This window comes from Panicum virgatum, chromosome 5K (genome assembly GCF_016808335.1).
Source record: "Panicum virgatum strain AP13 chromosome 5K, P.virgatum_v5, whole genome shotgun sequence".
NCBI lineage: Eukaryota > Viridiplantae > Streptophyta > Magnoliopsida > Poales > Poaceae > Panicum > Panicum virgatum.
In genome coordinates, this window is record NC_053140.1 from 2,078,853 (window position 1) to 2,101,763 (window position 22,911).

At 45.4% G+C, this 22,911-nt stretch overlaps 3 protein-coding genes across 5 annotated transcripts; all 3 read right to left on the bottom strand.

Annotated features, from left to right (window-relative positions):
• Positions 1-5,965: 5,965 nt before the first annotated feature.
• Positions 5,966-6,923, bottom strand: LOC120705602 (signaling peptide TAXIMIN 1-like). The gene is made up of 2 exons (XM_039990034.1): positions 6,550-6,923; positions 5,966-6,382 (listed from the first exon to the last, which is right to left on the bottom strand). Exons 1-2 carry the CDS (start codon positions 6,657-6,659, stop codon positions 6,259-6,261), a joined length of 234 nt encoding a protein of 77 aa, XP_039845968.1. The 5' UTR covers positions 6,660-6,923; the 3' UTR covers positions 5,966-6,258.
• Positions 6,924-7,444: 521 nt separating this feature from the next.
• LOC120705601 (protein DWARF 53-like) lies at positions 7,445-14,396 on the bottom strand. 2 transcript variants are annotated; one of them, XR_005688002.1, is made up of 4 exons: positions 13,003-14,396; positions 11,203-11,446; positions 8,631-11,104; positions 7,445-7,825 (listed from the first exon to the last, which is right to left on the bottom strand). XR_005688002.1 is itself a non-coding variant. In XM_039990033.1 (3 exons), the coding sequence occupies exons 1-3, from the start codon at positions 14,172-14,174 to the stop codon at positions 9,113-9,115; spliced, it is 3,408 nt and encodes a 1,135-aa protein (XP_039845967.1). In that variant the 5' UTR covers positions 14,175-14,396; the 3' UTR covers positions 7,445-9,112. The 2 variants fall into 2 exon arrangements, 1 of the variants encoding a protein (XP_039845967.1); XM_039990033.1 differs by having other exon boundaries at positions 7,445-11,104.
• Positions 14,397-20,497: 6,101 nt separating this feature from the next.
• On the bottom strand, positions 20,498-22,500 carry LOC120705603 (uncharacterized protein HI_0077-like). Of its 2 annotated transcripts, none has more exons than XM_039990035.1 (7): positions 22,067-22,496; positions 21,737-21,978; positions 21,475-21,571; positions 21,093-21,276; positions 20,926-21,007; positions 20,813-20,858; positions 20,498-20,739 (listed from the first exon to the last, which is right to left on the bottom strand). In XM_039990035.1, exons 1-7 carry the CDS (start codon positions 22,448-22,450, stop codon positions 20,683-20,685), a joined length of 1,092 nt encoding a protein of 363 aa, XP_039845969.1. In that variant the 5' UTR covers positions 22,451-22,496; the 3' UTR covers positions 20,498-20,682. The 2 variants fall into 2 exon arrangements, with proteins under 2 accessions (XP_039845969.1, XP_039845971.1); XM_039990037.1 differs by having other exon boundaries at positions 20,507-20,739; positions 20,942-21,007; positions 22,067-22,500.
• Positions 22,501-22,911: the final 411 nt, after the last annotated feature.

Sequence of the window (22,911 nt, forward strand, 5' to 3'; positions counted from 1 at the left end):
ATACTTGTCTGTGTTTTTTTACTTCCCTCAAAGTAAAAATGGAAAATGAGCATTGTTTCCCTGGTTGAGTTGCCATTGCTTTCTTGTAGTTTGAACAAATCCTGATTCAGTTGTTTTGGAGGCTTCTTAAACAGTTGAAACTTGAACTTTTATGTCAACCATTACTCCTTGATTGAGTATGCTGTGATTAGTGTCAAAACCAAACTAGTTTGTACCTCACTATTACATTTGGGCTTCCTCATTTTATTTGGGCTTCCTCATTTTATTTGGGCAACTCAATTAAACTATTTTTGCTTACCTTATACAAAGCGTAAATTCCAGTACCTCTTGTAATTCAGTCTAAATTCGTGCTCCATGGATCCTTTCATTTTCATCATGCTATTGTGGGTACTCAAATCATTAGAGCAGGCATTTGTATGGAATTGGAGCGTACTCCTGGCCTTCTCTTCTTATATGATGTCATTGTTTTTAAGTAGGTTTATACTGTTTAGATAAAACATACTTCACTAATATTGGAAATGGTCTCTTATTCAACCTTTTTATTTTAACTGTATGATTGACAGATGTATGGTTGTTTGTGTGTTAGTTCTAAATTTTAATTACTCCTTAACTGAACCTACTCATCTGTTGTTGCCCCTTTTAATTATTTGCATAATAATGAATAATGAATTATAAAATAGGTAACCATGAAACTATCTCATATTTACCCATTTCCTTAGGTGATGCACCTATTTTAATGAACAGCCTACCCTGTTAGCCTTGTTCTATTTTGTCAAAAATTCTTCATCTAGGCGAAATTGGCGTGTTGTGGAAAATCTCGAATTTGTTGTCATTTAGCTTAGTGGGAACATGTGGCATTGTGTTCCATCATTTTTTTTTCAAAAACTTAGCTTTATATAGTTTTTTAAGAAATATTGATCCTTTTTTATCCCCCTTATGTAGTTTGCAGAGTTTCATTTGGTTGTACTTTATTAAAAATTATAGCCCAGCTATATAAAAGCACTCAATTTGTGTAGACTTTTAGAAATTGTATTTTGTAACAATTTTATCATGTCTTTTTAGTTTGACTGGTCCAATTACTATTCAATCAATGGGATGGTAATTAGCTTCACATCAATAGCACTTGTTTTGTTAATTCTACCCAAGTTTGCATTTTGTTTTACTGAACTTTACTGATTTTGTAGCAAGAAATTTTACTTTCACTCTAGAACTTTTCACGAAACGGACAAAATCCCTATGGGTGCGTCTAGCAGCCGTCCAGGTTCTATATGGTGCAAAAGAGTGAAAGATTGATGAAGTAAGACATAATGCAGAATTAAGTATGCAATATCATCAATTCAAGGTTTTGGCGCAAGGCATGGAAGTTGCTGGGAGTATTTTATGGGTTCTTTGTAAGATTATTTGGAGAATAACTCATAAATATATGCTTAAATTGCTGCTAATTGGGGGTTAAATATTAAATCTTATTTGCCTCTTATTTTGTATTCTACATAAATGCAGGATTTGTTAGTCAAAATTTGTTAGTTTTGACCATCAGCCAGTTAAATTATATGCATGTTCAATGTGTAAAGTTTATGAGTGCATTCATATTTCACATATCTCACAAATAATAATATATTCGTAGAATTGTCAAGGTTTGCTTTGAGGTTTTAACCTACATAAGAGGAGGAAGCATTACTGATCCCTCTGTTTCTTTCAAAAAAACGAATTTACTAGTGCAGGTAAATACTGAGCTATTTTTTATGTGTTTCAGGAGCTAATGCGGCATTGTTCGTTGCGACACAATCTCATACTATCATATGTTGAGTAGCATGTCCAATCTCATCACATATGTGTGTTCATGTTGTTGTTTTGATGTCTTTGGACTTTTAGTTGAGATAGTTAGGCTGGATTTTTGTTTATTCGTAATTAAGATGGTCTAGGAGAAGTTTACTTTTATTTTGGTTAGCCCGAAAAATTTACCTATATTTTTTTAAAAATTTATGGTTATTTCGGGCTTTTTGTTTGTTTTTGTTGGGAAAAAAGACACAAAGCGTCCATAAATTTATGTGTAATTTTTTTAATTTTTTACTACAGGTTTGCATGTAATTTTTTTTGTTTTATATTACTTTGAACGGGAAAGGAGATAAAATTGATATTACTTTTGAACGAGCAATGCGAGATCAGTAGCAACAATTCTCTTAACAAACACGCCTATAACAGAGATAAAATATACCCCAACATGCTAGTAAAGGACCTTCGCCCGATATGAGCTGTCTGTTAACGGGTGTGCAATATTAAATTGGGGGCCTGTTAACATTTAGTGTAGTGAAAACATACGAGAGTAACAATTAATAAGGTTGTTGCTGGTGATTGACAGATAACCTATATTTCAATCGATTGACATAGAGACACTCCCTTAATTTTTTATGTACCGATTTAGGTGCTACTTCATTTGGTAACACGGTAACATGTAAGAGGTTGGTAACATAGTGTAGCGAAAATGGTCTCTCATGCCATATTTCAATATAATGTTTTGGCGATTGATGACACAACACTTGGACTAATATGATTGTTAAGATGACCATTCTCAGGGTTTTAGGTTCAAGTAATGACAAAGAGAAGATATGCGTAGCTAGGCCCGAAGGGCCGCCTCTTCGGTCCAAGGGACAAGAATTGAAGAGACCGTGAAGAAATCCAAGTCGAAAAGATCAAGACAAAGACAATCTGCTATCACCGGTTAAACCGATGATGAGCAAATTGAACTCATCGGTGCAATGAACTTGGCACCGGATTAACTGACGTTGGGTGTTTTACACTCACCGGTGTAATGGACTTGGAGGCCGAAGAGACAGCAGGAGTTTTACGGGCACCGGTTAAACCGACGATAAAGAAAAAGTGAGCGTCGGTGCAGTTGTCCAGAGACTCTATTTTTCTGGGGGTTTCTGAACTTGCACTCACCGGTTAAATCGACGTTAGTTTTGAGAGCGTCGGTCGATTGATCAAGTAGCCATTGGAAGACTGTAACGGCTAGTAGAAGGGAAAGTACTCTCACCGGTTGAACCGGTGTTGACAAAACTGGAGCGTCGGTTTAACCGGCGTTAAGGAATTTTGTCAGCCTTTCCCAACGGTTCTTTTGGGGTGTGTGGGTTATATATACCCCCAAGGCCGGGTCATTTGATGTCGCTGGAGAGTGCTGGAGTTGCTGAAAGCTTACTACACTTGAAGAACATATCCAACCACCATAGAGCATCATTGTACATCATATAGGCTTAAGCACACTTGTGAGAGTGCTTAGTGCTTGTAATAAGGATTAGTTCTTGCGAGAGCTCCCTTGAGAGAAGCCTTGCTGCGGCAAGCAATCATTGTACTCATCGTGTGACCCTCCGACTTGGTGTGGATACGCAACGACACTTTGTGCGGGGAAGGAGACCCCTCTTGGTGAGAAGCTCCAATAGTGAAGACGGTGCCGTGGGTGACGCTTCGAGAGGTGGGTGACGCTTCGAGAGAGACGGTGGCGGTGGCCTTGTCTTGGTGACTTGGGGTCACTTAACCTTTGCTTGCTGGGAGCCTTGGTGGCGAACGCAAGACGGTGATCAAGCGGAGAGACTCGGCATCACACGTGTTCGTGTTGGACAAGTGGCCGTGGACGTAGGGAGGGACTTGGTGTCCTAACCGAACCACATTAAATCGTGTGTCTTGGTGTCTTCACGGAAGTTTGCATATTCTCTCCCTTAACTCTTTACTTACCGTATTACGTTTCCGCATTTACTCTATCTTGCGTGCCTTTACTTTCCTAATTAGTTTGATTAGGATTGGCTATAGGTTGCAAGTCTTTTAGGGGTAAATAGAGAGTAGCATTGATAAATCTTAGTCATAACTAGCATGTGTAGGACGTGCTAGGTTTATCTCATGCAAATAGATTGAGCCCTAGGATAGAAAGCAATTAGCGACCCTATTCACCCCCTCCCCCTCTAGGGTCGGACATCCCGGTGATCCTTACACATAGCCACATAGGTCGGCAGAATTTTTTTCTCCAAAAAAAAATATCTGAGTTGTCGTATACCGCTAAAAATTAGGTTTCACGAGCATCTGCGCAAATAAATGTCCACCTTTTTTAATCCAATAGTCCATGGTGCTCTTCGTGTCTGATCAGATGAGCATTACTTCCCGATCTTGATTCCAAGTCCAAACCTCCTCCTATTCCAATCCATACCCCACCAAGATCCAATTAATCCCCAACCTGTATTGCAAATTCGCGGTCATGAATAATCCTTCTAAAGTATCAAGAATTATGCCTAAGATGATTCCAAATAGAAAAACTTCAATTATTTTGAATTATTTGAGGGGATAAAAAAGATGTACGAACTAAATCTAAATTATCCTCGCCCTCACCGCCTCACGCAGTCACGCTGCCCGCCTCTTCGTCTCCGGTGCCGGCAGATCCGGGCGCAGCTAGCCATCGCTTCAGGTGATGGTTCGTGGAACCATCACCAGAAGCCAGCAGCCCGGACTCCTCCTTCCTCATCATCTTCTTCTACCTTCATCCCCCTCCACCACCGCCCAGCCCCGCCTCCACCCCACCGGCGCGGGCGGGCTAGGGTCTCGCCGCCGCCGCCTCCTGCCACCGCCGCCTCCGTCTACCGCCGCCGTTGCCGTCGATTCCCCGACCCCGGCGCCGGCCCAACCGCCATCTCCCACCTCCCGGCCGGCGGCGCCCTCGCCGCCCCCGCGTCCGCCTCCTCCGCCGGGCCGGCCTGCCGCCGCCGGCCCTCCCTCTATGGCCGATGGTGAGCAGCCGCCCCCCGCAACCCGAACCTCTAACCCGGAACCCTAACCTCGCCGGAGTTCGCCGGAATCTCGCCGGAGTTGGAGGAGGAGGTGATGGGCCGTACGTGGGCCGCTTCAGGCGATGGGTGGGACTTTTGTCGCGCGCGCGATATGTAGCTATTCCGGGCAGATCCGACCTCCTTCAACCCTGCTGCCCCCCACAACTGCCACATGTGACATGCCCACACTCCCCCGTTTCTGATCTTGGGCTACCGTATATGCCTGCCTGACCGGAACTTGAAGAATAATGAGAAACAAAAGCCCACAGCACGCTGGTAACTGGGCCTATTGGGTCCAGTACGGAGGTGTTGATTAAGCCCAACCTCTCCTCTGCCTGAGGCCCACATCGCTACACCGCCGGCGCCGCCTCTTACACGTATCTTTTGGCCCTTTATTTATTGTCCCGACGGACGACCCGGCACCCGGCCGCCGCCGCGGAAGCCACACGCAAGGCAGCCGTGGTTGAGGGCGTGTTTGGTACGGCGTTGGCGTTGCGTTTCCGCGGAAAACGCAGAAAAAATCCGCCAAACACCTTGTGTTCGTCGCGCGTTGGGGCATCGCTAGCCACGCAATAATCGAGTGAATGAATGTGGGTGGGGAAAAAAACGAGAAGCGAGCCGTCGGCCGCTTACCGCTTAAACGCGGCGTGCGGCCGCTTACCGCTTAAACGCGGCGTGCGTTTTGAGGACTCGTCCCTAACAGCGCCTGAGTTAGTGCGCCGATGAGCCGATCACCGTCAACATAGCAGTCGCTGGTCAATCGTCATCCCCACAGCTGCCAGTACTTTAGTCTTGTTTAGATGCTATGTAAAAAAATTTTAAAAATAAATCTTATTATATTTGAAGTATTAAATATAAATTAATTATAAAATTAATTACAAAATTCATCTGTAAATTACGAAACAAATTTAGTAAAACTAATTAATCTATCATTAGTACATATTTACTGTGGCAAATTAGTATCTAATTATGATATAATTAGACTCATTAGATTCCTCTCGTGATTTATCAGCAGCCTATGCAATTAATTTATTTTATTTTATCTAGATTTAATATTTGTGCCGCACACATTTAATAGTTTTGAAATTTTAAATTTTGCATTTAAACTGTAGTCAGACGCAAGACCAGGCACTGCCGAAATCGACAGCAGGCACAGATTTCCACAGCACTCAAGAACAGTAGCATTACTTGTGGATCACAAAGTCAGAGTCACCAAATCTCTGGAAATCAATCGCAGAATCCACCAGAGTATCAAGACGAATCAAACAAATCAACCGATGATATACGAATATACAAAAGCGAGCAATCTGTGGACGACGCACACGAGAGCCGATGAATCCACCACAGCCGGATGATGGATCTGGCGAATGGTGATGACTAGTACTGTACTAGGAAGGCTGCTAGCTAGCTGTGGTGGAAGAATGGAATAATGGACGAAGGGATCGAGATATCAGCAGGGTATCTTGGAGGTGAACCAGGTCATGACATGGAGCGGCGCCTTGACGAGCTCCACGGCCACCTCCAGCAGCAGCGTCACGCAGAGGCAGCACGGGCAGATGCACGAGATGGGCAGCCTGCGTCAGAGCATCATCAGCAACCAAATTTGGTTAATTAGTCTCGCCGCGGACAAGGGCTGAATGGCTGATCCACTTCCCGCCGCGGAGGAGGAGAAAAGTGCGGAAAAAGGGGGGCGATTCTGATGATTTCTGAAGAAGGCAGGCAGCGCAAGAAGAAGACGCACCCGATGATCCAGATGATGGCGCCGACGAAGGAGACGATGACGGCGAGGAGCGCGAAGGGCAGGCCCAGCAGCCACCCCAGGGGCCGGCACTCGCCGTCGCCGCAGCACATCCTCGATCAGCCGCAATCGATTCGATGGCGCCGGCCGCCGCGTCGCGTCGCTTGCTGCCGTGTGCTGCGCTGGTCGCTGGAGCCTGTCGTGCTTTGGCTAGCTAGGCGTGGAGAACCAATGCAAGCCGGCGCAAGGCAAGACTACCGAAAACAAGAGGGATCCCGGGTAGTAGTATATACTAGTAGTATGGAGGCGGCCGGGCGCGGAGAAGCCGGACACGCTTTCTCGTCTGACCTATCCTTTCAGGTGAAGGCGAACGGCGCCGGATGGCCATGGCGCGCGATGCCATGTGGAGTTGGTTGGAAGGCGAGGCGAAGGTCCGGTGCAGGTGCGAGCTAGCCACCGGTGCAGATCGGCCAAGGCAAAACCCAACGATTTCACCATCAAACATTGGGCACCAAATTAATTAAAGCAGGTAAACCTTTCCGTTCCGTGACGCGTGCGTGCACTCCTCCGTACGGGTAAGGAGGGAGCTTCACTTCGGGATGATTGATGATAAGGAATCCCAGCTAGCGTATTTCTGTAGGTAGCCATCAGCATCAGGCCGGGGGCCAGCGCAGCGTTAATGCTCGTTCACCAGGAGCAATGCAGACTGCTGAGACATTTTGTTAGCTCACCGAGCTGGCAGAGTGCGTGTTGAGACAATTTTAGGCGTTTCCGACCCTCCGCCCTCAACCACGGTCTTCCAAGCTGCCCGTTTTGTACCCCGACGCGCTGCCGTTTCAGTTTTCGACCTACAAACTGGTCGTACGCCAGCTATACAAAACTGGAAATGCTCAGGTCCTGATTCTCAAGACTTTATTCAGCGTTCTTCCTGAAAACAATAAACAATACTAACAGAAGGGAGAGCCCTACATATCATCCCGTTTTAGCTTCTCATCACATACCAGAAATGACAAACGTTATTCTCTCTAGCTGCCAAGTGCTTTGTAGGCATACAGAGGCACAGACAATTTGGAGACAAGTTAACCTTTCTAAGGCATCACCAGGGACACAAGCTATCATTTGTCATCTTTTCATGAACCAATATGAACCTAAAGAGACATGCGCAAAATCTTCTTGTGCCCTTTTGCCACAATGCCGTCTACACCTCTGCAGTACGATGATCCCCCGAACCAAATAGTTTTTGGCCTGACCTTAGTCCATCATCAAGGCCTCCACCCTCCTTTCAATGTTTAATAATCAATATAGTATTAGTTAATTGTCACAAGGTAAAGTTCTTCCGCAAGTATCATCATCAAAGGCATGGAACATGTTAGGTTAAGATAATCAACTACAAAAACAAAGTATGTACTTAGTATACAAGCATCACATGGAAGGAAGCTGTAATGATGAGGCACCAGAACTATTGCATACTTCATCCACAAAAGATTGTGAGCTGGCATATCACCCAACTGTCCATCCAAAGAAACACTCTGACAAGTAGCACTAATATAACAGCTCATCATTCAAACAAAAGAAGTGCCACCATTTATGTATAACTAAGACAAATACCATCAGTTGTGGTGATTTCATTCCCTGATCAGTTAACACAGGTAAATGGAATTATCTAACATATCATGAACCCTTAGGAACAACTTAAAAAGAAGCTACCACAAGCACAGCTTAGTACGCATATGCTGCAAACACACAGCTTATACTAGTTAATACACATAAGCATAACACCAATCACCATCAACGCAACATTGATCAATCATCCGCATTCCACCAACACTAATTGGTACTCGGATTAAAGGCCAGGAGCAGAACTGAAAAGTACAGAGTATAGAATTCCAAGAAGTCACCAACAAATCACTTCTGCTACTTCTCACAAAGTCACAAACATCAAATGTCTGGAATGAACCGCAGATATAAAAGCACACCAATGTGAAGACACAGAAATTTAACTACGTACTCGTTGTATTCAATCCCATCTTCCAGATCATCCCAATGCAATAATTGCTCAATCAAGAAAAAGATAATAAACTAACCTTCCGTGATGCATCCTTCTTGGACTGACTACACTAATCATGATTTCATGATGATAAAGCTTTGCTGTGATCATACGTAATCAACCATACACATTAACCAGTACAGCCTTTAGGATCATATATTACAGGGCTGGAGACAACATATGGTATCTCACTAAGCTTGCAGCAGAATGACAAATTGGGATTGTCTGTGTTCTACCAATCCAAATTCACCATGAATGCTCTTTTAAGTAATCCAGCAACCTCCAGCTTTCAGTTCCAGACTTCAGGTTTCCAGCCTACAAGATCTGGTGCCCCACTTGACAGCAGGTATCTTTGCAATCACACTGCTCTTTGCTTATTCAGCGACCAAAACTAATGATGGCGTCATGCTGTACTATCAATACCGCTATACTAGTAGTATTTACTATGACGGCCGCCAATACTTACAGCTACCAATAATGCAAATAAACCATCCCTATACAGACACATCATCATCATCATCATCCATCTATGGTGATGATTCTTGAGGGAAGTAGACGTCCAAAACCTTCATCTTTCACAAGCGTGTCCTCGCACGTGACGAGTCTCAGAGTAGACCCGCTCACATCCTTACACTTGACCTTCAGCTGCTCAAGGCTCCTGGCAAACACCTCCTCCACCCATGTCCGCACAGGCCGCTTCTCCTCTGAATCTGATGCCCATGCTGCTGCTGCCAACATTTGTTCCATGGCCCCAACATCTATCTCTAACCTGCACCCAGAACCCACAACACTGCTCATGGTATTGATAAACTCCTCAAGCAATTCCTCGCAGAGTTTGCCAAAGTCAATCGGTTTGAAATTGATTGACTCATCAACTGAACGCAACAGGTTGTCAACAGATCCATCTGGGTTGCCAGACGAGTAATCATGGCTGCTGCTGCTGCTGCTGTCGTCATCACCATTATCGGCTTCGGCTTCGGCCTCGTCGACAGGGAGGTTCAAGTCAAATGGAATGCTTGATGTTCTATGCAGTCGCTTACATGTGCTCGGCGGTTCTTCTAGCTTTCCTCCGCCATCATCAGATATGTTGAGCTTCCTCTTACTAAAAGAATTGGAGTACAGAGATGCTTGAATGTTGCTTAAGGAGTGCCTGGAGGAAACTACCACTTTACCTCCAGGGCCTCCACCGATGTTCGTTGTGCCTGCCTCAACTATGATCTTCAGTTGATGTCCACGAGCTGCAAGAACCTTTTCTTCCGAGAAAGAATGGCCCTCTTCCATTCCAAAAGAAGCATCTTTGCATCCTTGAACCATTCTTGTAGACAAAACTACAATCGAGTCATTAAGATCAGCCACCCTCCCCCCATGCAAGTCTTTGTACCTGCCAGTCTCAATGGCATGAGTCAGGCTCTCCTGAACAAGGCAGTCAGCTTTGTCGATATTATCAAGGAATATAACTGATCGTGGCTTCTTTCTTAACTCCTCAAAGATACAGTCTGTGGCACGCTTTGCTCTGAAATTGGAGTTGCCCCAGTCCTGGAGGCTAAGGTCCAGATAAATCAGGTTCTCTGAGCTACCGTGCACCAGCTCTGCAAGTGCCAAACCAACTCTCCGTTTGGCAATGCTGTCAGGGCCATGGAAACTAAACCATATGTCATTCTTCATGTTTGCACCACGGCGCCTCTCCATCGATCGGCACCGCACAATGGATGCGCCAATGGCACTCAAGGCTTCCTCCTGCCTCCCAACTGCTTTAAACAAGTGTTCCACGAGTAGCTTGTAATTGCTCAAATCAAAACTTTGTGCTGCATGGGGTGAAGGCCTCTGCCATTGGCCAAAGGCAGAAGTGCCTACTGAAACTGCTGAATGCAGAGCACTAGGTGATGTTTGACCCCACTTTGAGGAACTCCTGGAGCGAGAGTAAGGCTGCACAGAGAACTGGGGAGGCTTTATATTCAAATCACCAACCTTCTTGGGCATCAGCTGTATTGACCCATCGGCATCCTCTACATGTTTACCCAGGGCATTACTTGAATCCTTGGAAGAAGATCCACGAGGGGTACCCAAAACCAAATCAGTTGCCACAGGTGCAGAAGATGATGGTGACACATGATCTTCACGGTTGTTACAATTGGATGAAAGTTGGGATTGCACAGCCCTATCATTAAGGGGTTCATCACTCTTTGATTGCCTGACTTGAAGGTTCAATACAAGGTCTGCATTCCTTTGGTTGGAAATAGATGGCGATGAAATACTCTTTGCAGTTGTATTGATATGTGAAGCAGACAGCACCGAAGGTTTAATAACCTCCCTTTGAGGTAAAACTGCCTCTGAACCTTGGCTTGGATTTGGTCCTCTTTCTCTGTCATCTGGAACACCAATGTAATGTGGAAACCACTGGGGATCTCTGTTGATCCTCTGGCAACCTTTGTGGAGCCGCAGGCAATCCTCATTCCACTTCTTCTGTAGATTCAGTATTTTTGTATTCAATACCATCTGATCATCTCTAACCTGCACTGAAGAAAGACTGCACATCTTTTATACCAATCATATCCAAAACTATTCACTATTTAACTTCAAAATTTTAGAAGATAGAAGTAGGCTCACACCTTGACTGCATCAAATCCACTGTTGGGATCCATCATGATGCCATTCTGCAGCAGAGAATGTAGATCTTCCTGGTGAGATTCAGCTGTAATGCCACTTCCTCTAATGATAGTTGCAACTTCTTGCTCATATCTGTCGTTGCACTGTTGACATCGCAGGGCCTGAGGGCATGAATTTGCTGTGAGACTATTTGCTTCATAGGCATCGCACATAAAACCTCCAAAAGGAACAAACGACTCCATCATGCTGCAAATTACAAGTTTGAAACTGTTAGATCCTGCCGATGCTATTGAGCATAAAAACTCCTAAACAGTAGCCATCTGGTGGATGTCACTTTGTAAAGAACAGCACATGTTATGCGTTGTGTTAACTTCTAGCACAAGTGATGGAAATACTATACGAGACTCAAGCTGTACAATTATCCAAATTTTCTTATGAGAATAAGGAGAAGATATCCAAATTCAAGCTATATTTAGCTGTGGAGTAGCTCCAATTTTGAATCTCTTCAGCTACTTAGTCATATATGCAGTTATGATACGGATAAAAAAAAAGGATAACTATTGTACAGTTGCTATGCACACCTGAACCCAAGTCCTGACTCCCAACTATGTGCAATAGAGCTTTACACTGGAAACGTGCTCTACTTGGCCACAAAACTGCATTTCTTCCAGTGCATGACCTTATTCATTTTTTTTATTCTCTTTTTATTTCTTTATTTTCGTAGATGCTATATATTGGCAATGAAACCTCTAGTTTAGGCAATGCACATGCAGTAAAAAAATAATCAATTAATCTGAGAACATGGAACTAAAAACAAAGGTTGGAAATTAGCAAAATCATCGTAAAGTAACAAACAAGCTATGGAATCAATAAAGAATACAGATAGCAGCATCAGCGGAGCATCCAAAACAACGTGTAATGGAAAGTAAACATCAGTCTGCCTGAATAGCTGGATCATGCATCCAGAAGACACACTAAAAATAGAGTGCAACTCGAAAGCTAAAGGCATAACAGCTACATGTATAGTACTCCCTCCGTCTGATACAAGACACACACGTAATTCAAGATTCAAACTTTAAAACTTTGACCTACAATTAATCTTGTATAATAAAAACTTTATCTTATAACAATCATATCATTGTATTCATATTTAAAAGTAGTTTCATATAACTATAATTTTGCAGCTACAAACATTATATTATAGAATATATTAAGAGTCAAATATGATTATAAAGACCGTGCCAAGTTTAACCATGCCTTATATCCTGGGGAGGGAGTATAAGTCAAAAACATTTCCAAATAGGCTATGCCTATTGTCCATATGTTGCTATCAAAGCCTCTATGTTTCTCAATGGACTGATATTATGTGTTTTTTAAAACAAAATAAAAGGGGGCAACAGGCATGTTTACTTGATTACTAAAGCAAGCATGTCAGGCCTCCAGATCAAAGTTTTTCAACAAGAGAAGTCTGCATCTTGGAATGAGTAAAACCGATAAAAAGGACAAGACATAGCATATTTAAAGGAGGAAGTCTATTGACCAAAATGCGCCACTACTAATTGCAGTAGTATTTACATGACTCGGGATATGAGAATGTCCGGGAAACAGCCATGCTACAAAGGGCAAACACACAAACCCATACTCCCCAAACATTAAACTAATCATGCATCATAGTACTTGTGGTGATAACAAATTAACAGACATAAAAGAAACACCTTGCTTGCGATAAACGAGCGCACATGTATGCATAATAATAAAAAAGGGGGGAACAAGTGGAGCGAGCCCAGATGGATAGAAAAGACCTGCTTGTTGTTGCAGGCTTGGGCAAGGTAGTGGCAGTGGTGGCAGGAGGCATGGCTCCGGCTGCTGCAGGGCCGGCGTCGCGCCTGACGGTGACTGGCAGCAGCTGGAGCTCCCAATCCTTGTCGACGAGAGGGAACTTGGAGAGGAAGGCGAGGTATGTCTCGTAGGTGGCCGACCAGCCCATGACCCAGAGTGTTTGCCCCGCTCTGTGCGTCTCGAGCAGGCGGGTGACCTCGGAGACGACCCGGCGGCCCCTCTCCAGCAGCTGCAGGTCAGCCTCGTCGGGGACGAGGTCCTTGAGGTCACCGATGCTCAGGATGAGGCCGGAATCGGGTGCCGCAACGGCGAGGTCCATTTGATTGACGGAGGTGGGGCCGACGGGGAGGATGCGGTAGGGCGACGTCCTGGCGAAGTCGTCGGCGGCGGATGCGGCCCCGACGCCGACGAGCATGGGGTTGCGTCCGCGGGAGAGGATCTCGGTGATGCGGAGGTGGTTGTTCTCTCCCGGGGCGGCGCCTGCGAGGGCGGGCGCGGGCGAGGGGACCTGGGCATCGTCTGCGGAGGCGAAGCTGCAGAGGAAGAGCGGCGGCGGGCGGGCGCGCGCGGGGAGGCGGCCGAGCAGCGGCACGGGCGGCGTGGGGCGGAGGATGGCGAGCTTGATGTCGCCGCTCCGGAATCCGGCGTCGGCGAAGACGCGGCTGACGAGGGGGTCGTCGAGGATGGCGAGGACGAGGTGGGAGAGGTCGACCTTGACGGCGTTGGGGGTTGTTGGGGCCTGGTGGTAGAAGTGGAAGGTGTCCGGGTTGCGGCGCTGGTTGGCCTGGGAGCGCTTGATGGCGGCCATGAGGGAGTTAGCGACGGGGGGCTCCAAGGCGGCAGGATCATTTTGATTTTGGGAGGAGGAGGAGGTGGAGGGGAGGCGGTCGAGGGAGACGGCGAAGCAGCGCTCGAGCGCCTTGAGCTGGAGGCGCGGGGAGTAGGCGGCGCTGCGGGCTCGGGCGAGGGCGTCGCGGAGCAGCGGCGCGGCGGTGGGGGCGAGGAGGGAGGAGATGAGGTGGAGGGAGGTGGTCTGGGCGTGGGCTCTGCGGCGCGCGGAGGCGACGGCGGCGTCGAGGGCGCCGACGGCGGCGGGGGAGAGGCACTGGCGCGCGGCGGGCACCGGCGTCGGCATGGCTGCCTGGGCCTGGGCCTGGGCCTGGTTGGGATTAGATTTGACCGAGCATGGGGGCCGAGTGTAAATGTGGGAGGAGTGAAATGAGAAATAACGGGAAGGCGGAGGGCGTCTGCGCAAAAGGTCCCGAGGCAGGCAGAGGCAGGCGGCGGCCAAGCAAGCAGGTCTGCAGCTGAAGAAAGGAAACAATAATTGAATTGGCTCGTGATGAGTGAGAGAGCAGCACCTGCGCTTGCTGTCTCTTATATATATATATATATATATATATATATATATATATATATATTTCTTTTCTCTGTTCTTTCTTTCTTTTTTCTCCTCGTAAGGAAAGTAAAGAAAAGGAGGTAATAGCAGCGGCAGCAGCTTTTGGTTGATGTTGTTGCTTGCTGCTGCTGTGACTCACCCCCATTACCTTTCAGATTTCAGCAGTCCCTTTTTTGGAGAGGGGAAGGGAGGCGTCGGAGGCGTCGCGGTGATGCTGCGGGGCCCACGCAGCTCCACCTGCTGGAGTGGGGAATTCGGTGGAGAGCAGAGCATCATCGTCAATCATGCTCCCCCCACCCCATCCCCTCACCTTCCTTTCTTTCCTTCTTTTAGCCGTCACATCACTTTTTTACTGTTGCAAGTGATGCGCTCACCACTGTCCTCCTTCCATTTGCGATCTTTCTGAAAGATACGACTCCGACGCATTGATCCTCTCCCTCAAATTTGCAACACGCACACCACGCGGCCTGTTTGGTTTGAGGCCGGGCAAATCTGCCTGGCCAGGCAGCGCTCCCAGGCGTTTGATTTTGATCGACTGGGGCTGGAATCATTGCCTGGCCAGCGAGCTGCCAAGCTGGAACTAAACAAGCCCTGCAACACATTCTTCCAGTACAAAAATTTAGGTGTGTAACTTGATCGCCGTACCATCTTATTTCGAGTTAATACATATAATTGTATATAAATATTTGCCGGTGATACATGATTTTTGTATCTTGTGCCATAGTTACTTGTCAGAATTCTTTTCGCTCGCAGTGGATTTTTCTAAGTACAAGTTGTTATCTTTTTTCCAACATCCTGCCTTTGAAAAATAGACAGGCCCTCAACTTTAGTTGGATGGAGACACATGTTTTCCTCTTAGAATTATTTTCCCAACAAACCCAACGTCGCCATTCATTCATATTCCCTCGAGACCCTTTTATAAGGCATAATTTGATATGGCAAGGGCTCCCAAATTATAGTCTGACCATTCATTTATTTATATTATGATTGTTATGATTATAAATTCAAAATTATTGGATAGTACATTTGATTACAAATCTATCCATATCAATTTTGTTCCATAATAGTTAAAAATTATTGGTCAAATTATTAGTGAAAGTTTGTAAAATTTGAATTTTGATATATGTGAACGCCTTATAAAAAAGTTTGAAGGGAGTACACATTGTTTTGGACTAACATCAGCTTGTTCTTATACTACTATTAGCATGTCTTTTTGGGGGCGCTAGTGGAGAAGTCAACGAGTGTTTGTGTGTGTTCTTCGGTTAGGTGGATATAGCAATAAGAAAATTTGTGAACCGGTGCTGGGGCATGTGCTCCGTGGATGTGGGTCCCACAACATAGTGAGGCTACGTACACGGGCCGCCTGCGAGTCCATAGGCTTTTGTCCGAAAGGCATGCCGCCCTTTTCACGGATAAGCATCCTTTTGTCCTTTTCCGTCTTCATTCATCTTTCCCCTCCGCATTACAAATATCAGCATTATTACTGTGGCACTAGAAGTAGCTAGGTCGAGTCATTATTCTTCCAAGACCGACTAAATCTATGTGGGCCATATTCTTAATTTGATCTATGCTACCCCTCCCCCCGTTCCAAAAAAAAATGCAGCTCTCGTTTTACGTGGAATCTAACTAAATTTATACATAACAGTATTAATATTTATATTACAAAATAAATATCATTAGATTAAACATTGTAGTATATTTTCGTACCAAATCTAGAGACATAATGTTAGTAAATTGTTGTATGAATTAGGTTAAACTTGAAATCATTTTCTCAAGAAGTTGCATCTTTTTAGGATTGTGGGAGTAGCTTTCTAGGCATTATCATCAGGACATTTGTAGCCAAAAAAAACTTTCTAGGATGGTAGGAGTATATTGTTGGAGCGGACGTGCACCACCACCACCACGACGGGGGGGGGGGGGGGTCCACCACCCATTGTGTCGTGTCCACTGGGCCAACCACTATACTGTATTTCATACATTCATCCACGTATTTGTTAAAAAAATACTAGTATTGACACCGTTATATTATCGGAGGCTATGACGAGTTTTTTCCGTGTATCTACTTTCTCTATATTAGTGGGTTTGTGGATCCATTAGTTAATTAATTAACAGATTAATTTAATTAAAATACCACCTTATCCGTAGATACTATCGTTAACTCACGCTTGGTAGTTATGATGTAACAAACATAATCAGTTCGTACGTCACCAGCAATATATACGTATACTTAAATATATGAAGTATGCATGTATATACGTACGGCAATTCTCGTTTTGGAGAGAGTTGCCTGTTTCCTCGCAAAAAAAAAAGTTTGCCTGCCTGCGAATACTTTATTATGAGTACGTGCTCATGTTTTTTTTTAAAAAAAAGAGGTTAAGTATGCATATTATTTTTAAGAAAAGTATGAGTACATACTCTCTGACTGGAGACTGGAGGCTGAATATGTGAACATACTTACGTACATACTTTTCGACATATGTGAAGCATAAGTTTGAGTACATACTACCTGCAAAAAAAGTACGGGTACATACTTTTAACATGATGAATGAGTATGCGTACATACTATTTTGAGAGGAAGCATGTCATTTATTTATACATGCTTATTCCGTGTTTAAAAAATGTAAATACTGCACATATATACTCTCTCTTATTTGGAAAACTTTGTCATTCACAAGCTGATTTGGAACACATATATTGTATCATTCACGCTAATACAGTATTCAAAGGAGAGTACTGATATTCATATTCAGAAAAGGCAAGATGTTATGCGATCTGAAGCATGTGCATTTGACGATAACCCTCGTGGATGATCTCTCCACCATAGCGTGCCTTCATACTAGTACAAGCTAAGGTGTCAAGTTGAGAGCTGTAAAATCTACGACCAACCTATACGGCTGCGCATAGCGCTTGCCGTCCGATGGCCAGGGGCGGGCCCACATGTATTCATGGGTATTCAATTGAATATCCAAAAATTTTGGCAAAAAAATTTATAGTATAGTGTATAGCATATGTATGTATTATAAAATAGCAAAATACCACCTCAAACAGGCTTTTCAATCATATTTTCTATCTTAGGCTCAATACTCCACCTTCTTCAACTCCCCAGGCCCAACCCGACTCCCTCTCCCCAGTCCCCACCCTTCCCATACGCCATCGCCCCTAGCTCCTGCCGAGACGTCGAGTGCCGACCCGCCCCCTTTGGCCCTTCCCTGCCCCCAGCCCTAAACCCTAGTGGCGGCCTGGCGACGTCGTGCGGCGGCTAGGCACGGCAGCGCCGGCGGCGCGCGGCGGCCCAGGCCAGCAAGACAGGGCGCGCGGCGGCCAGACCCTGCAGCACCGGAGGGCGGAGGCACGCGGTGGCTTGCGGCCAGGCAGCGGAGGCGCGCGGCGGGGCGGCGGCCAAGCAGGCGCGGGCTCGCCAGACGCCGGCTAGGGGGTCGGCCGGTCGAGGCGCCTGATTGCAAGGGCGAGGGGCGGACGGCACATGATTCAGTGATTCATCAACAGTTCTGAAAAAAAAAGAAAGGTGAGTAAGCAGATGATGAGCAGTGTGCAGTTTTAATTAGCGATTACTTGTTAATTTGTGACAATTGTGGAGCAATGTAGTGAGTAGTGACTCGAGTGATTGTAATTTTTAGGTTCAAACATGAAGAGGAAGAAGGGTAGTAGTGCTATCACTGATCTGCGGTCTTCTTGCAAACTAAGGATGAGGACATCATCTCTTATTTTCAAGGCATTAAGGATCGAAAAGTTAACCTGTAGGGTGAAATTTGTAAGATTTCTTATCATTTTGTTGTTTTATCCTCTATTTATTTTACATGTTGCAACTTGGATATGTTGATCGTTTAGTACATCTATTATTTTCGTGTCGAATAATTTTAAGTTATGTAATGATAAGAGCTATGATTTTGATAATTAATTATGTGCTATGAATATATACTTAGGCTGCCTAAATTTTTTTTTCGCCCTTCGAAAATTTCGAATACCGAAAACTCAAATCCTGGGCCCTCCCCTGCCGACGGCAGTCTAGAAATACACGCAAGCAACACTGGAATCAATCGGCCGATCCGATTTGGACGGAGTGTATCGGTAGATCGACGTGGGTGTTTTCGATCCATCGGCACGTACGTGCGTGTAGAATAGATTGTCCCTGTATATATACACACATATATGCTGTATATTTTGTTCACAATATGTTGAATAGTATTCAACACACCGCGGTACGCCGCCCGTGATCCGGCCAATCGATGAAATCGTAAAAGAGTAAAATCCTCGTCATATTTACTTCCGCAACCGAAGATTGTGGGATAATAAATACACTATAATAATAAGTTCGCGGCATATATTTCTGTACGCTTTCAGCACAAATTATTTTCGCATTCACTCTTTTTCCTCGTGGAGGTTTTTGAGCCTGACGAGCCAGGCAGCGACTGCGGTAGCATGCGACAGCTCCGGTCACCGGCTGCACGAACCAGCAGCGTCCCTACAACTGCTGCTCTCAGGGGCGGATCCAGCGGTGGCTGCGGAAATTCCATAGACCCCCCCAAGCTCCTCCTACAAATTTGAGGAAGAAAAATGAGAGAATGGGAGGATGAAGAAGAAAGAAAAGGAGGAGAGCCTCGCCTAGGCTCAATCCTGCCTCCGCCACTAGCTGCTCTCCTCTTCTGCTGATGAGGCTCTTGCATCCCTCATCGGCGGCTCTTGCATCCGGAGGACGGAAGGCATCACATGGGAAGCTCTCCTCTTTTGCTCGGGCCATGCACGTCATCTGCGGAGATGTCGTGGCTGTGATCCGTTCCGGCGGACCAATTTAGGACCATCCTATTATTTTTGCCCTGAAAGGATCACTAGACGCAAATCTCTTATCACACCCAATCAAATTGTTAATCCGGTAGTTTTTCCCTTTCCATCCTCAATCTCATCTCACACACGTTTAGGATCTGGGAGATCATTATCAGAGCTTGGGAATTAGGATTTGGTGAAATCAATTTTTTACTGAAATAGCATTATGGAGCCAGCGAGGAATTAGGATTCTACAACATCCGATGGGCAAGTGCTCTTTAATTTGTTATGAGTATTATTGAGCTATTCAGTTTACTTGTACCCCGTATCTCCTCACATGATTTGGTATTTTATTTGGTTCGTGTAGATAACCTTGCATATCTGTTGGAGAAGCTGCAAGCTAGAAAGATGTAAGAATAGATGCACGCATAGATGTTTATTCACTTTCTTTTGTTCCAAAAATGAGGGCAGTCAATTTTTGTTTATCTGCGTATATGGCTATATCTACGGATAATTATTTATTAATTGTATAAATATTACTTATCAGTACATTTAAAATTACTCGGAAACAAGAAAGGAGTAAGTGTACTAACTAATTTTTATTTCGATGACTAATTACTTCTCTCCTATGACTATATAGTCCATTCACTTTATCAAATAAAATTGAGTCTGATTAGTTACTCCGTATCTAACTACTTTTTCTATAAACAATTACTTGCAACTTTTGCAAATTTACTCATTTGTTCCCGTGACTAACTTTTGCAAATTACTCACCGTTTCACTCCTTGACTAATTACCCCAGAGGCAATCTAGGTATGCCATTTTGGTGGCAAAATTGGCCAGTGGGGCGAAAGGTAAACTGGACCATTAAATTTGCCTTCTTAAGCATAGGAATCAATTTTATGGTTGCGGACACCAATTCATTCATAGGGCTTTTACTATTGCTGTGTCTCTCGCTCATGTTCATGAAGTACACCCTAGAATCACGTTCGAGTGTTTTGCATGAATGCAGAGCTACATGCAGTGGCGGATGCACGTTGGGAGATAAGAGGGGGCTGAAACAATGAAAATGTTGATTTGTGTGAAGATTTAATGGTGATTTGGGACTCTTGCTACAGTGTTTTACGTGTAATTAGGGGAGCGTAGGGGGGCTTGAGCCCCCCTAGCCCCCCTCGTGGATCCGCCCCTGGCTACATGTCTCTCTAAAAAACTCGTCCACACTACCCATGCGCAAGAAATCGTTTCATTAAACTTCCATGGAGACCGCACACACCGCATGCAAAAAAGAACAATCATGCATCCGTCATTACAGTTTAATTGCTCATCAATCCTTTGACAACCACGATGAAATATGATTGTCGACAATGTATATGAAATATAAACAAAATAGCTTTTCTGAGTTCAAGAGGAGTAACTTTACACACAGTAAAAAATTAGTTTTCTTATGTACATCAAGTGGCACTTAGCCATTCGCATTCTCTTTCTCCATCTCAACAATACAAGCTAGTCTATCATGCACCTGTCAAGGACATGTATTAGTTTAAGAAGTTCTTTGCAAAACATCAGCATAAAAACACTAATCATTCTCTCACCTCCGCAAGTTTTTGTGCAGATTCCTGTTTAAACTTCTCATCATACCTGAAAAAATGTCAGTGTTAACCCTCTTATAGCTGTCAAATGCTTGTGGATATACACTGCTACCTACCATTCTCGGGGCATACCAGCTTCATCACGAGCCGGATAGTTAAATGGGCCCTTCAATACAACACCATACTCCTTTATTAAGTCTGTAATGTTAATGTCAATATTGCATTAGACAACATAACTTTGTATATGCATATATAATACTCTAGACAATTAGGCGAGGCAAACCTTTAAAAGTATCACCAGGTTCACGACCCATCATTTGGCATACTTTCAGAAACCAATACAAACCTACAGAAACATGTGCAAGCTCTTCCTCTGCTACTCTTGCCACAATGTCTGCTGATCGATGATCCCCAAAACCAAACAACCTCTGGACTAATCTTGGTCCAGCATCAAGGCCTCTGGCTTCCTATCAAGGTTCTAATAATCAACATATTGGTCAATTGTAACAAGATAAAGTTTTTGAGCAAGCTTTATCACCAAAAGCATGGAACCTACCAGAACCAGCTGATGACTAACATGTTAAATAATCAACTATAATTAAACATGTAAACATGTATGTATTAGGACAAGCATCGCAAGGAAGGAAGCAGTATTGATGTGGCACCTGAACCAAAGGAATCACTGCCAATCGTGCAGAAACATCGCTTGACGACTTTGCACACTCCCTCCAGAGAAGATTGTGAACCGGCATATCACCATAACTGTCCACAGATGTACTATGACATGTTAGAGCTCATTAAAAAAAGTCACCGTCCATGTAAAACTAAGGCAATATTATTGGTGGACATGTGATTTTCACCTCTGACTGTCTGACCAGTGACACATGAACACAAGATACAATGGAAAGCATTTTTTGCGCCACTAACCTGAACCCAAGCTCAGCTAGCCGCTGCGAGTACCACCGAAAATGGCGGCTCTCGTCATCGGCCACGCGAGCGAAATCCGCGAAGAAGCCATCGCCCAGCGTGTCCCTGAGGGGCGCGAACCGCACGACGGTGTCCCAGGCGAGGTCGATGGCGTTGAGCTCGACGTGCGCCAGGTTGTGCAGCATGTACGCGTTGAGCGGCACCCCCATCTCCTTGTGGGTGATGATCTCCTTCTGCGTCACCTGCACGGGAGCAGAGCAGCGCCACATGGTCACCCACCTCCTGCTCGACGAAATGCCAAAACCAGGGGGAAGCAGAGAACTCACTTACCACGAGGGGCTTGTCAGGCCTGGCAGGGTGGTCGGGGGCCGCGGCCTGGCCGACGGGAAGCCCTGCGGCCCACCGGGAGAAGGCGGCGTGCGTGAGCCGCGCCTTGGCGAGGGGGTCGGCGGTGGACAGCACCAGGGCCCCCATCTCCGCCAGCGACGAGCCGCCGGCGTCAGCTTCGGGCGGGCCCCCGGCCGCCTCGTCGGCGTCGGAGGCGCAGGGGCCTTTGGGGCCCCACGTGCGTAGGTCGCTGGGCGCCGCCCGGCGCCAGGCGTGCAGGCCCGGCCATGGGAGCGGCGAGGCGGCGGATGCCGCGACTGACAGGAGGCGGCGGGTTGCGGGACCGCGTGGCAGTGGGAGCGGCGGTAGGCGGCGGAGCGGGAGCATTTGGTGGGTGGAGCCGGTTTGTTTCTGACCTCCCGGGATAACGCGATTCGGAGCCCTCACCGATCTTGTGTTCTGAGATAAAATGTGCATGCACTGTGGCCTGCTCGAGAAAATTTCACAAGCCACAGTCCAACTCTGGCAAATTTTTCGTGGGGAATATATATAAGGCTGTGTTTAGTTCGCAACAAATTTTGAATTTTGATACCATAGCACATTTCATTATTATTTAACAATTAATGTTTACTTATAAATTAATTAGTTTTAAAAAATTCATCACGTATGACAGGGGCGGACCCAAGGCCCGGCGACCCTGGCTGCCGGCCCGGGCTCCTATGCTGTCCCAGCATGAGGCTAGCAATTTAATTCATGGTTACAACACCTTCTGCTCAAGTGCTTAAAGAAACAGTTATACTGTGTAATTAGTTATTTTTTCAACTACATTTAATATTTCATGTATGTGT

Bases quoted from the DNA above. Each gene is read 5' to 3' on its own strand.
- LOC120705602 (XM_039990034.1), bottom strand. From the start codon at position 6,659: ATGTGCTGCGGCGACGGCGAGTGCCGGCCCCTGGGGTGGCTGCTGGGC. The intron at 6,383-6,549 runs GTGCGTCTTCTT...GCTCTGACGCAG, and splicing joins GCCATCATCTGGATCATCGG to GCTGCCCATCTCGTGCATCT.
- LOC120705601 (XM_039990033.1), bottom strand. From the start codon at position 14,174: ATGCCGACGCCGGTGCCCGCCGCGCGCCAGTGCCTCTCCCCCGCCGCC. The intron at 11,447-13,002 runs GTCTTTTCTATC...TGTAATTTGCAG, and splicing joins AAGCCTGCAACAACAAGCAG to CATGATGGAGTCGTTTGTTC. The intron at 11,105-11,202 runs GTGTGAGCCTAC...TCTTCAGTGCAG, and splicing joins GTGGATTTGATGCAGTCAAG to GTTAGAGATGATCAGATGGT.
- LOC120705603 (XM_039990035.1), bottom strand. From the start codon at position 22,450: ATGCTCCCGCTCCGCCGCCTACCGCCGCTCCCACTGCCACGCGGTCCC. The intron at 21,572-21,736 runs GTTAGTGGCGCA...ATCTGTGGACAG, and splicing joins CTAGCTGAGCTTGGGTTCAG to TTATGGTGATATGCCGGTTC. The intron at 20,740-20,812 runs GTGAGAGAATGA...TGTCCTTGACAG, and splicing joins CTGCACAAAAACTTGCGGAG to GTGCATGATAGACTAGCTTG.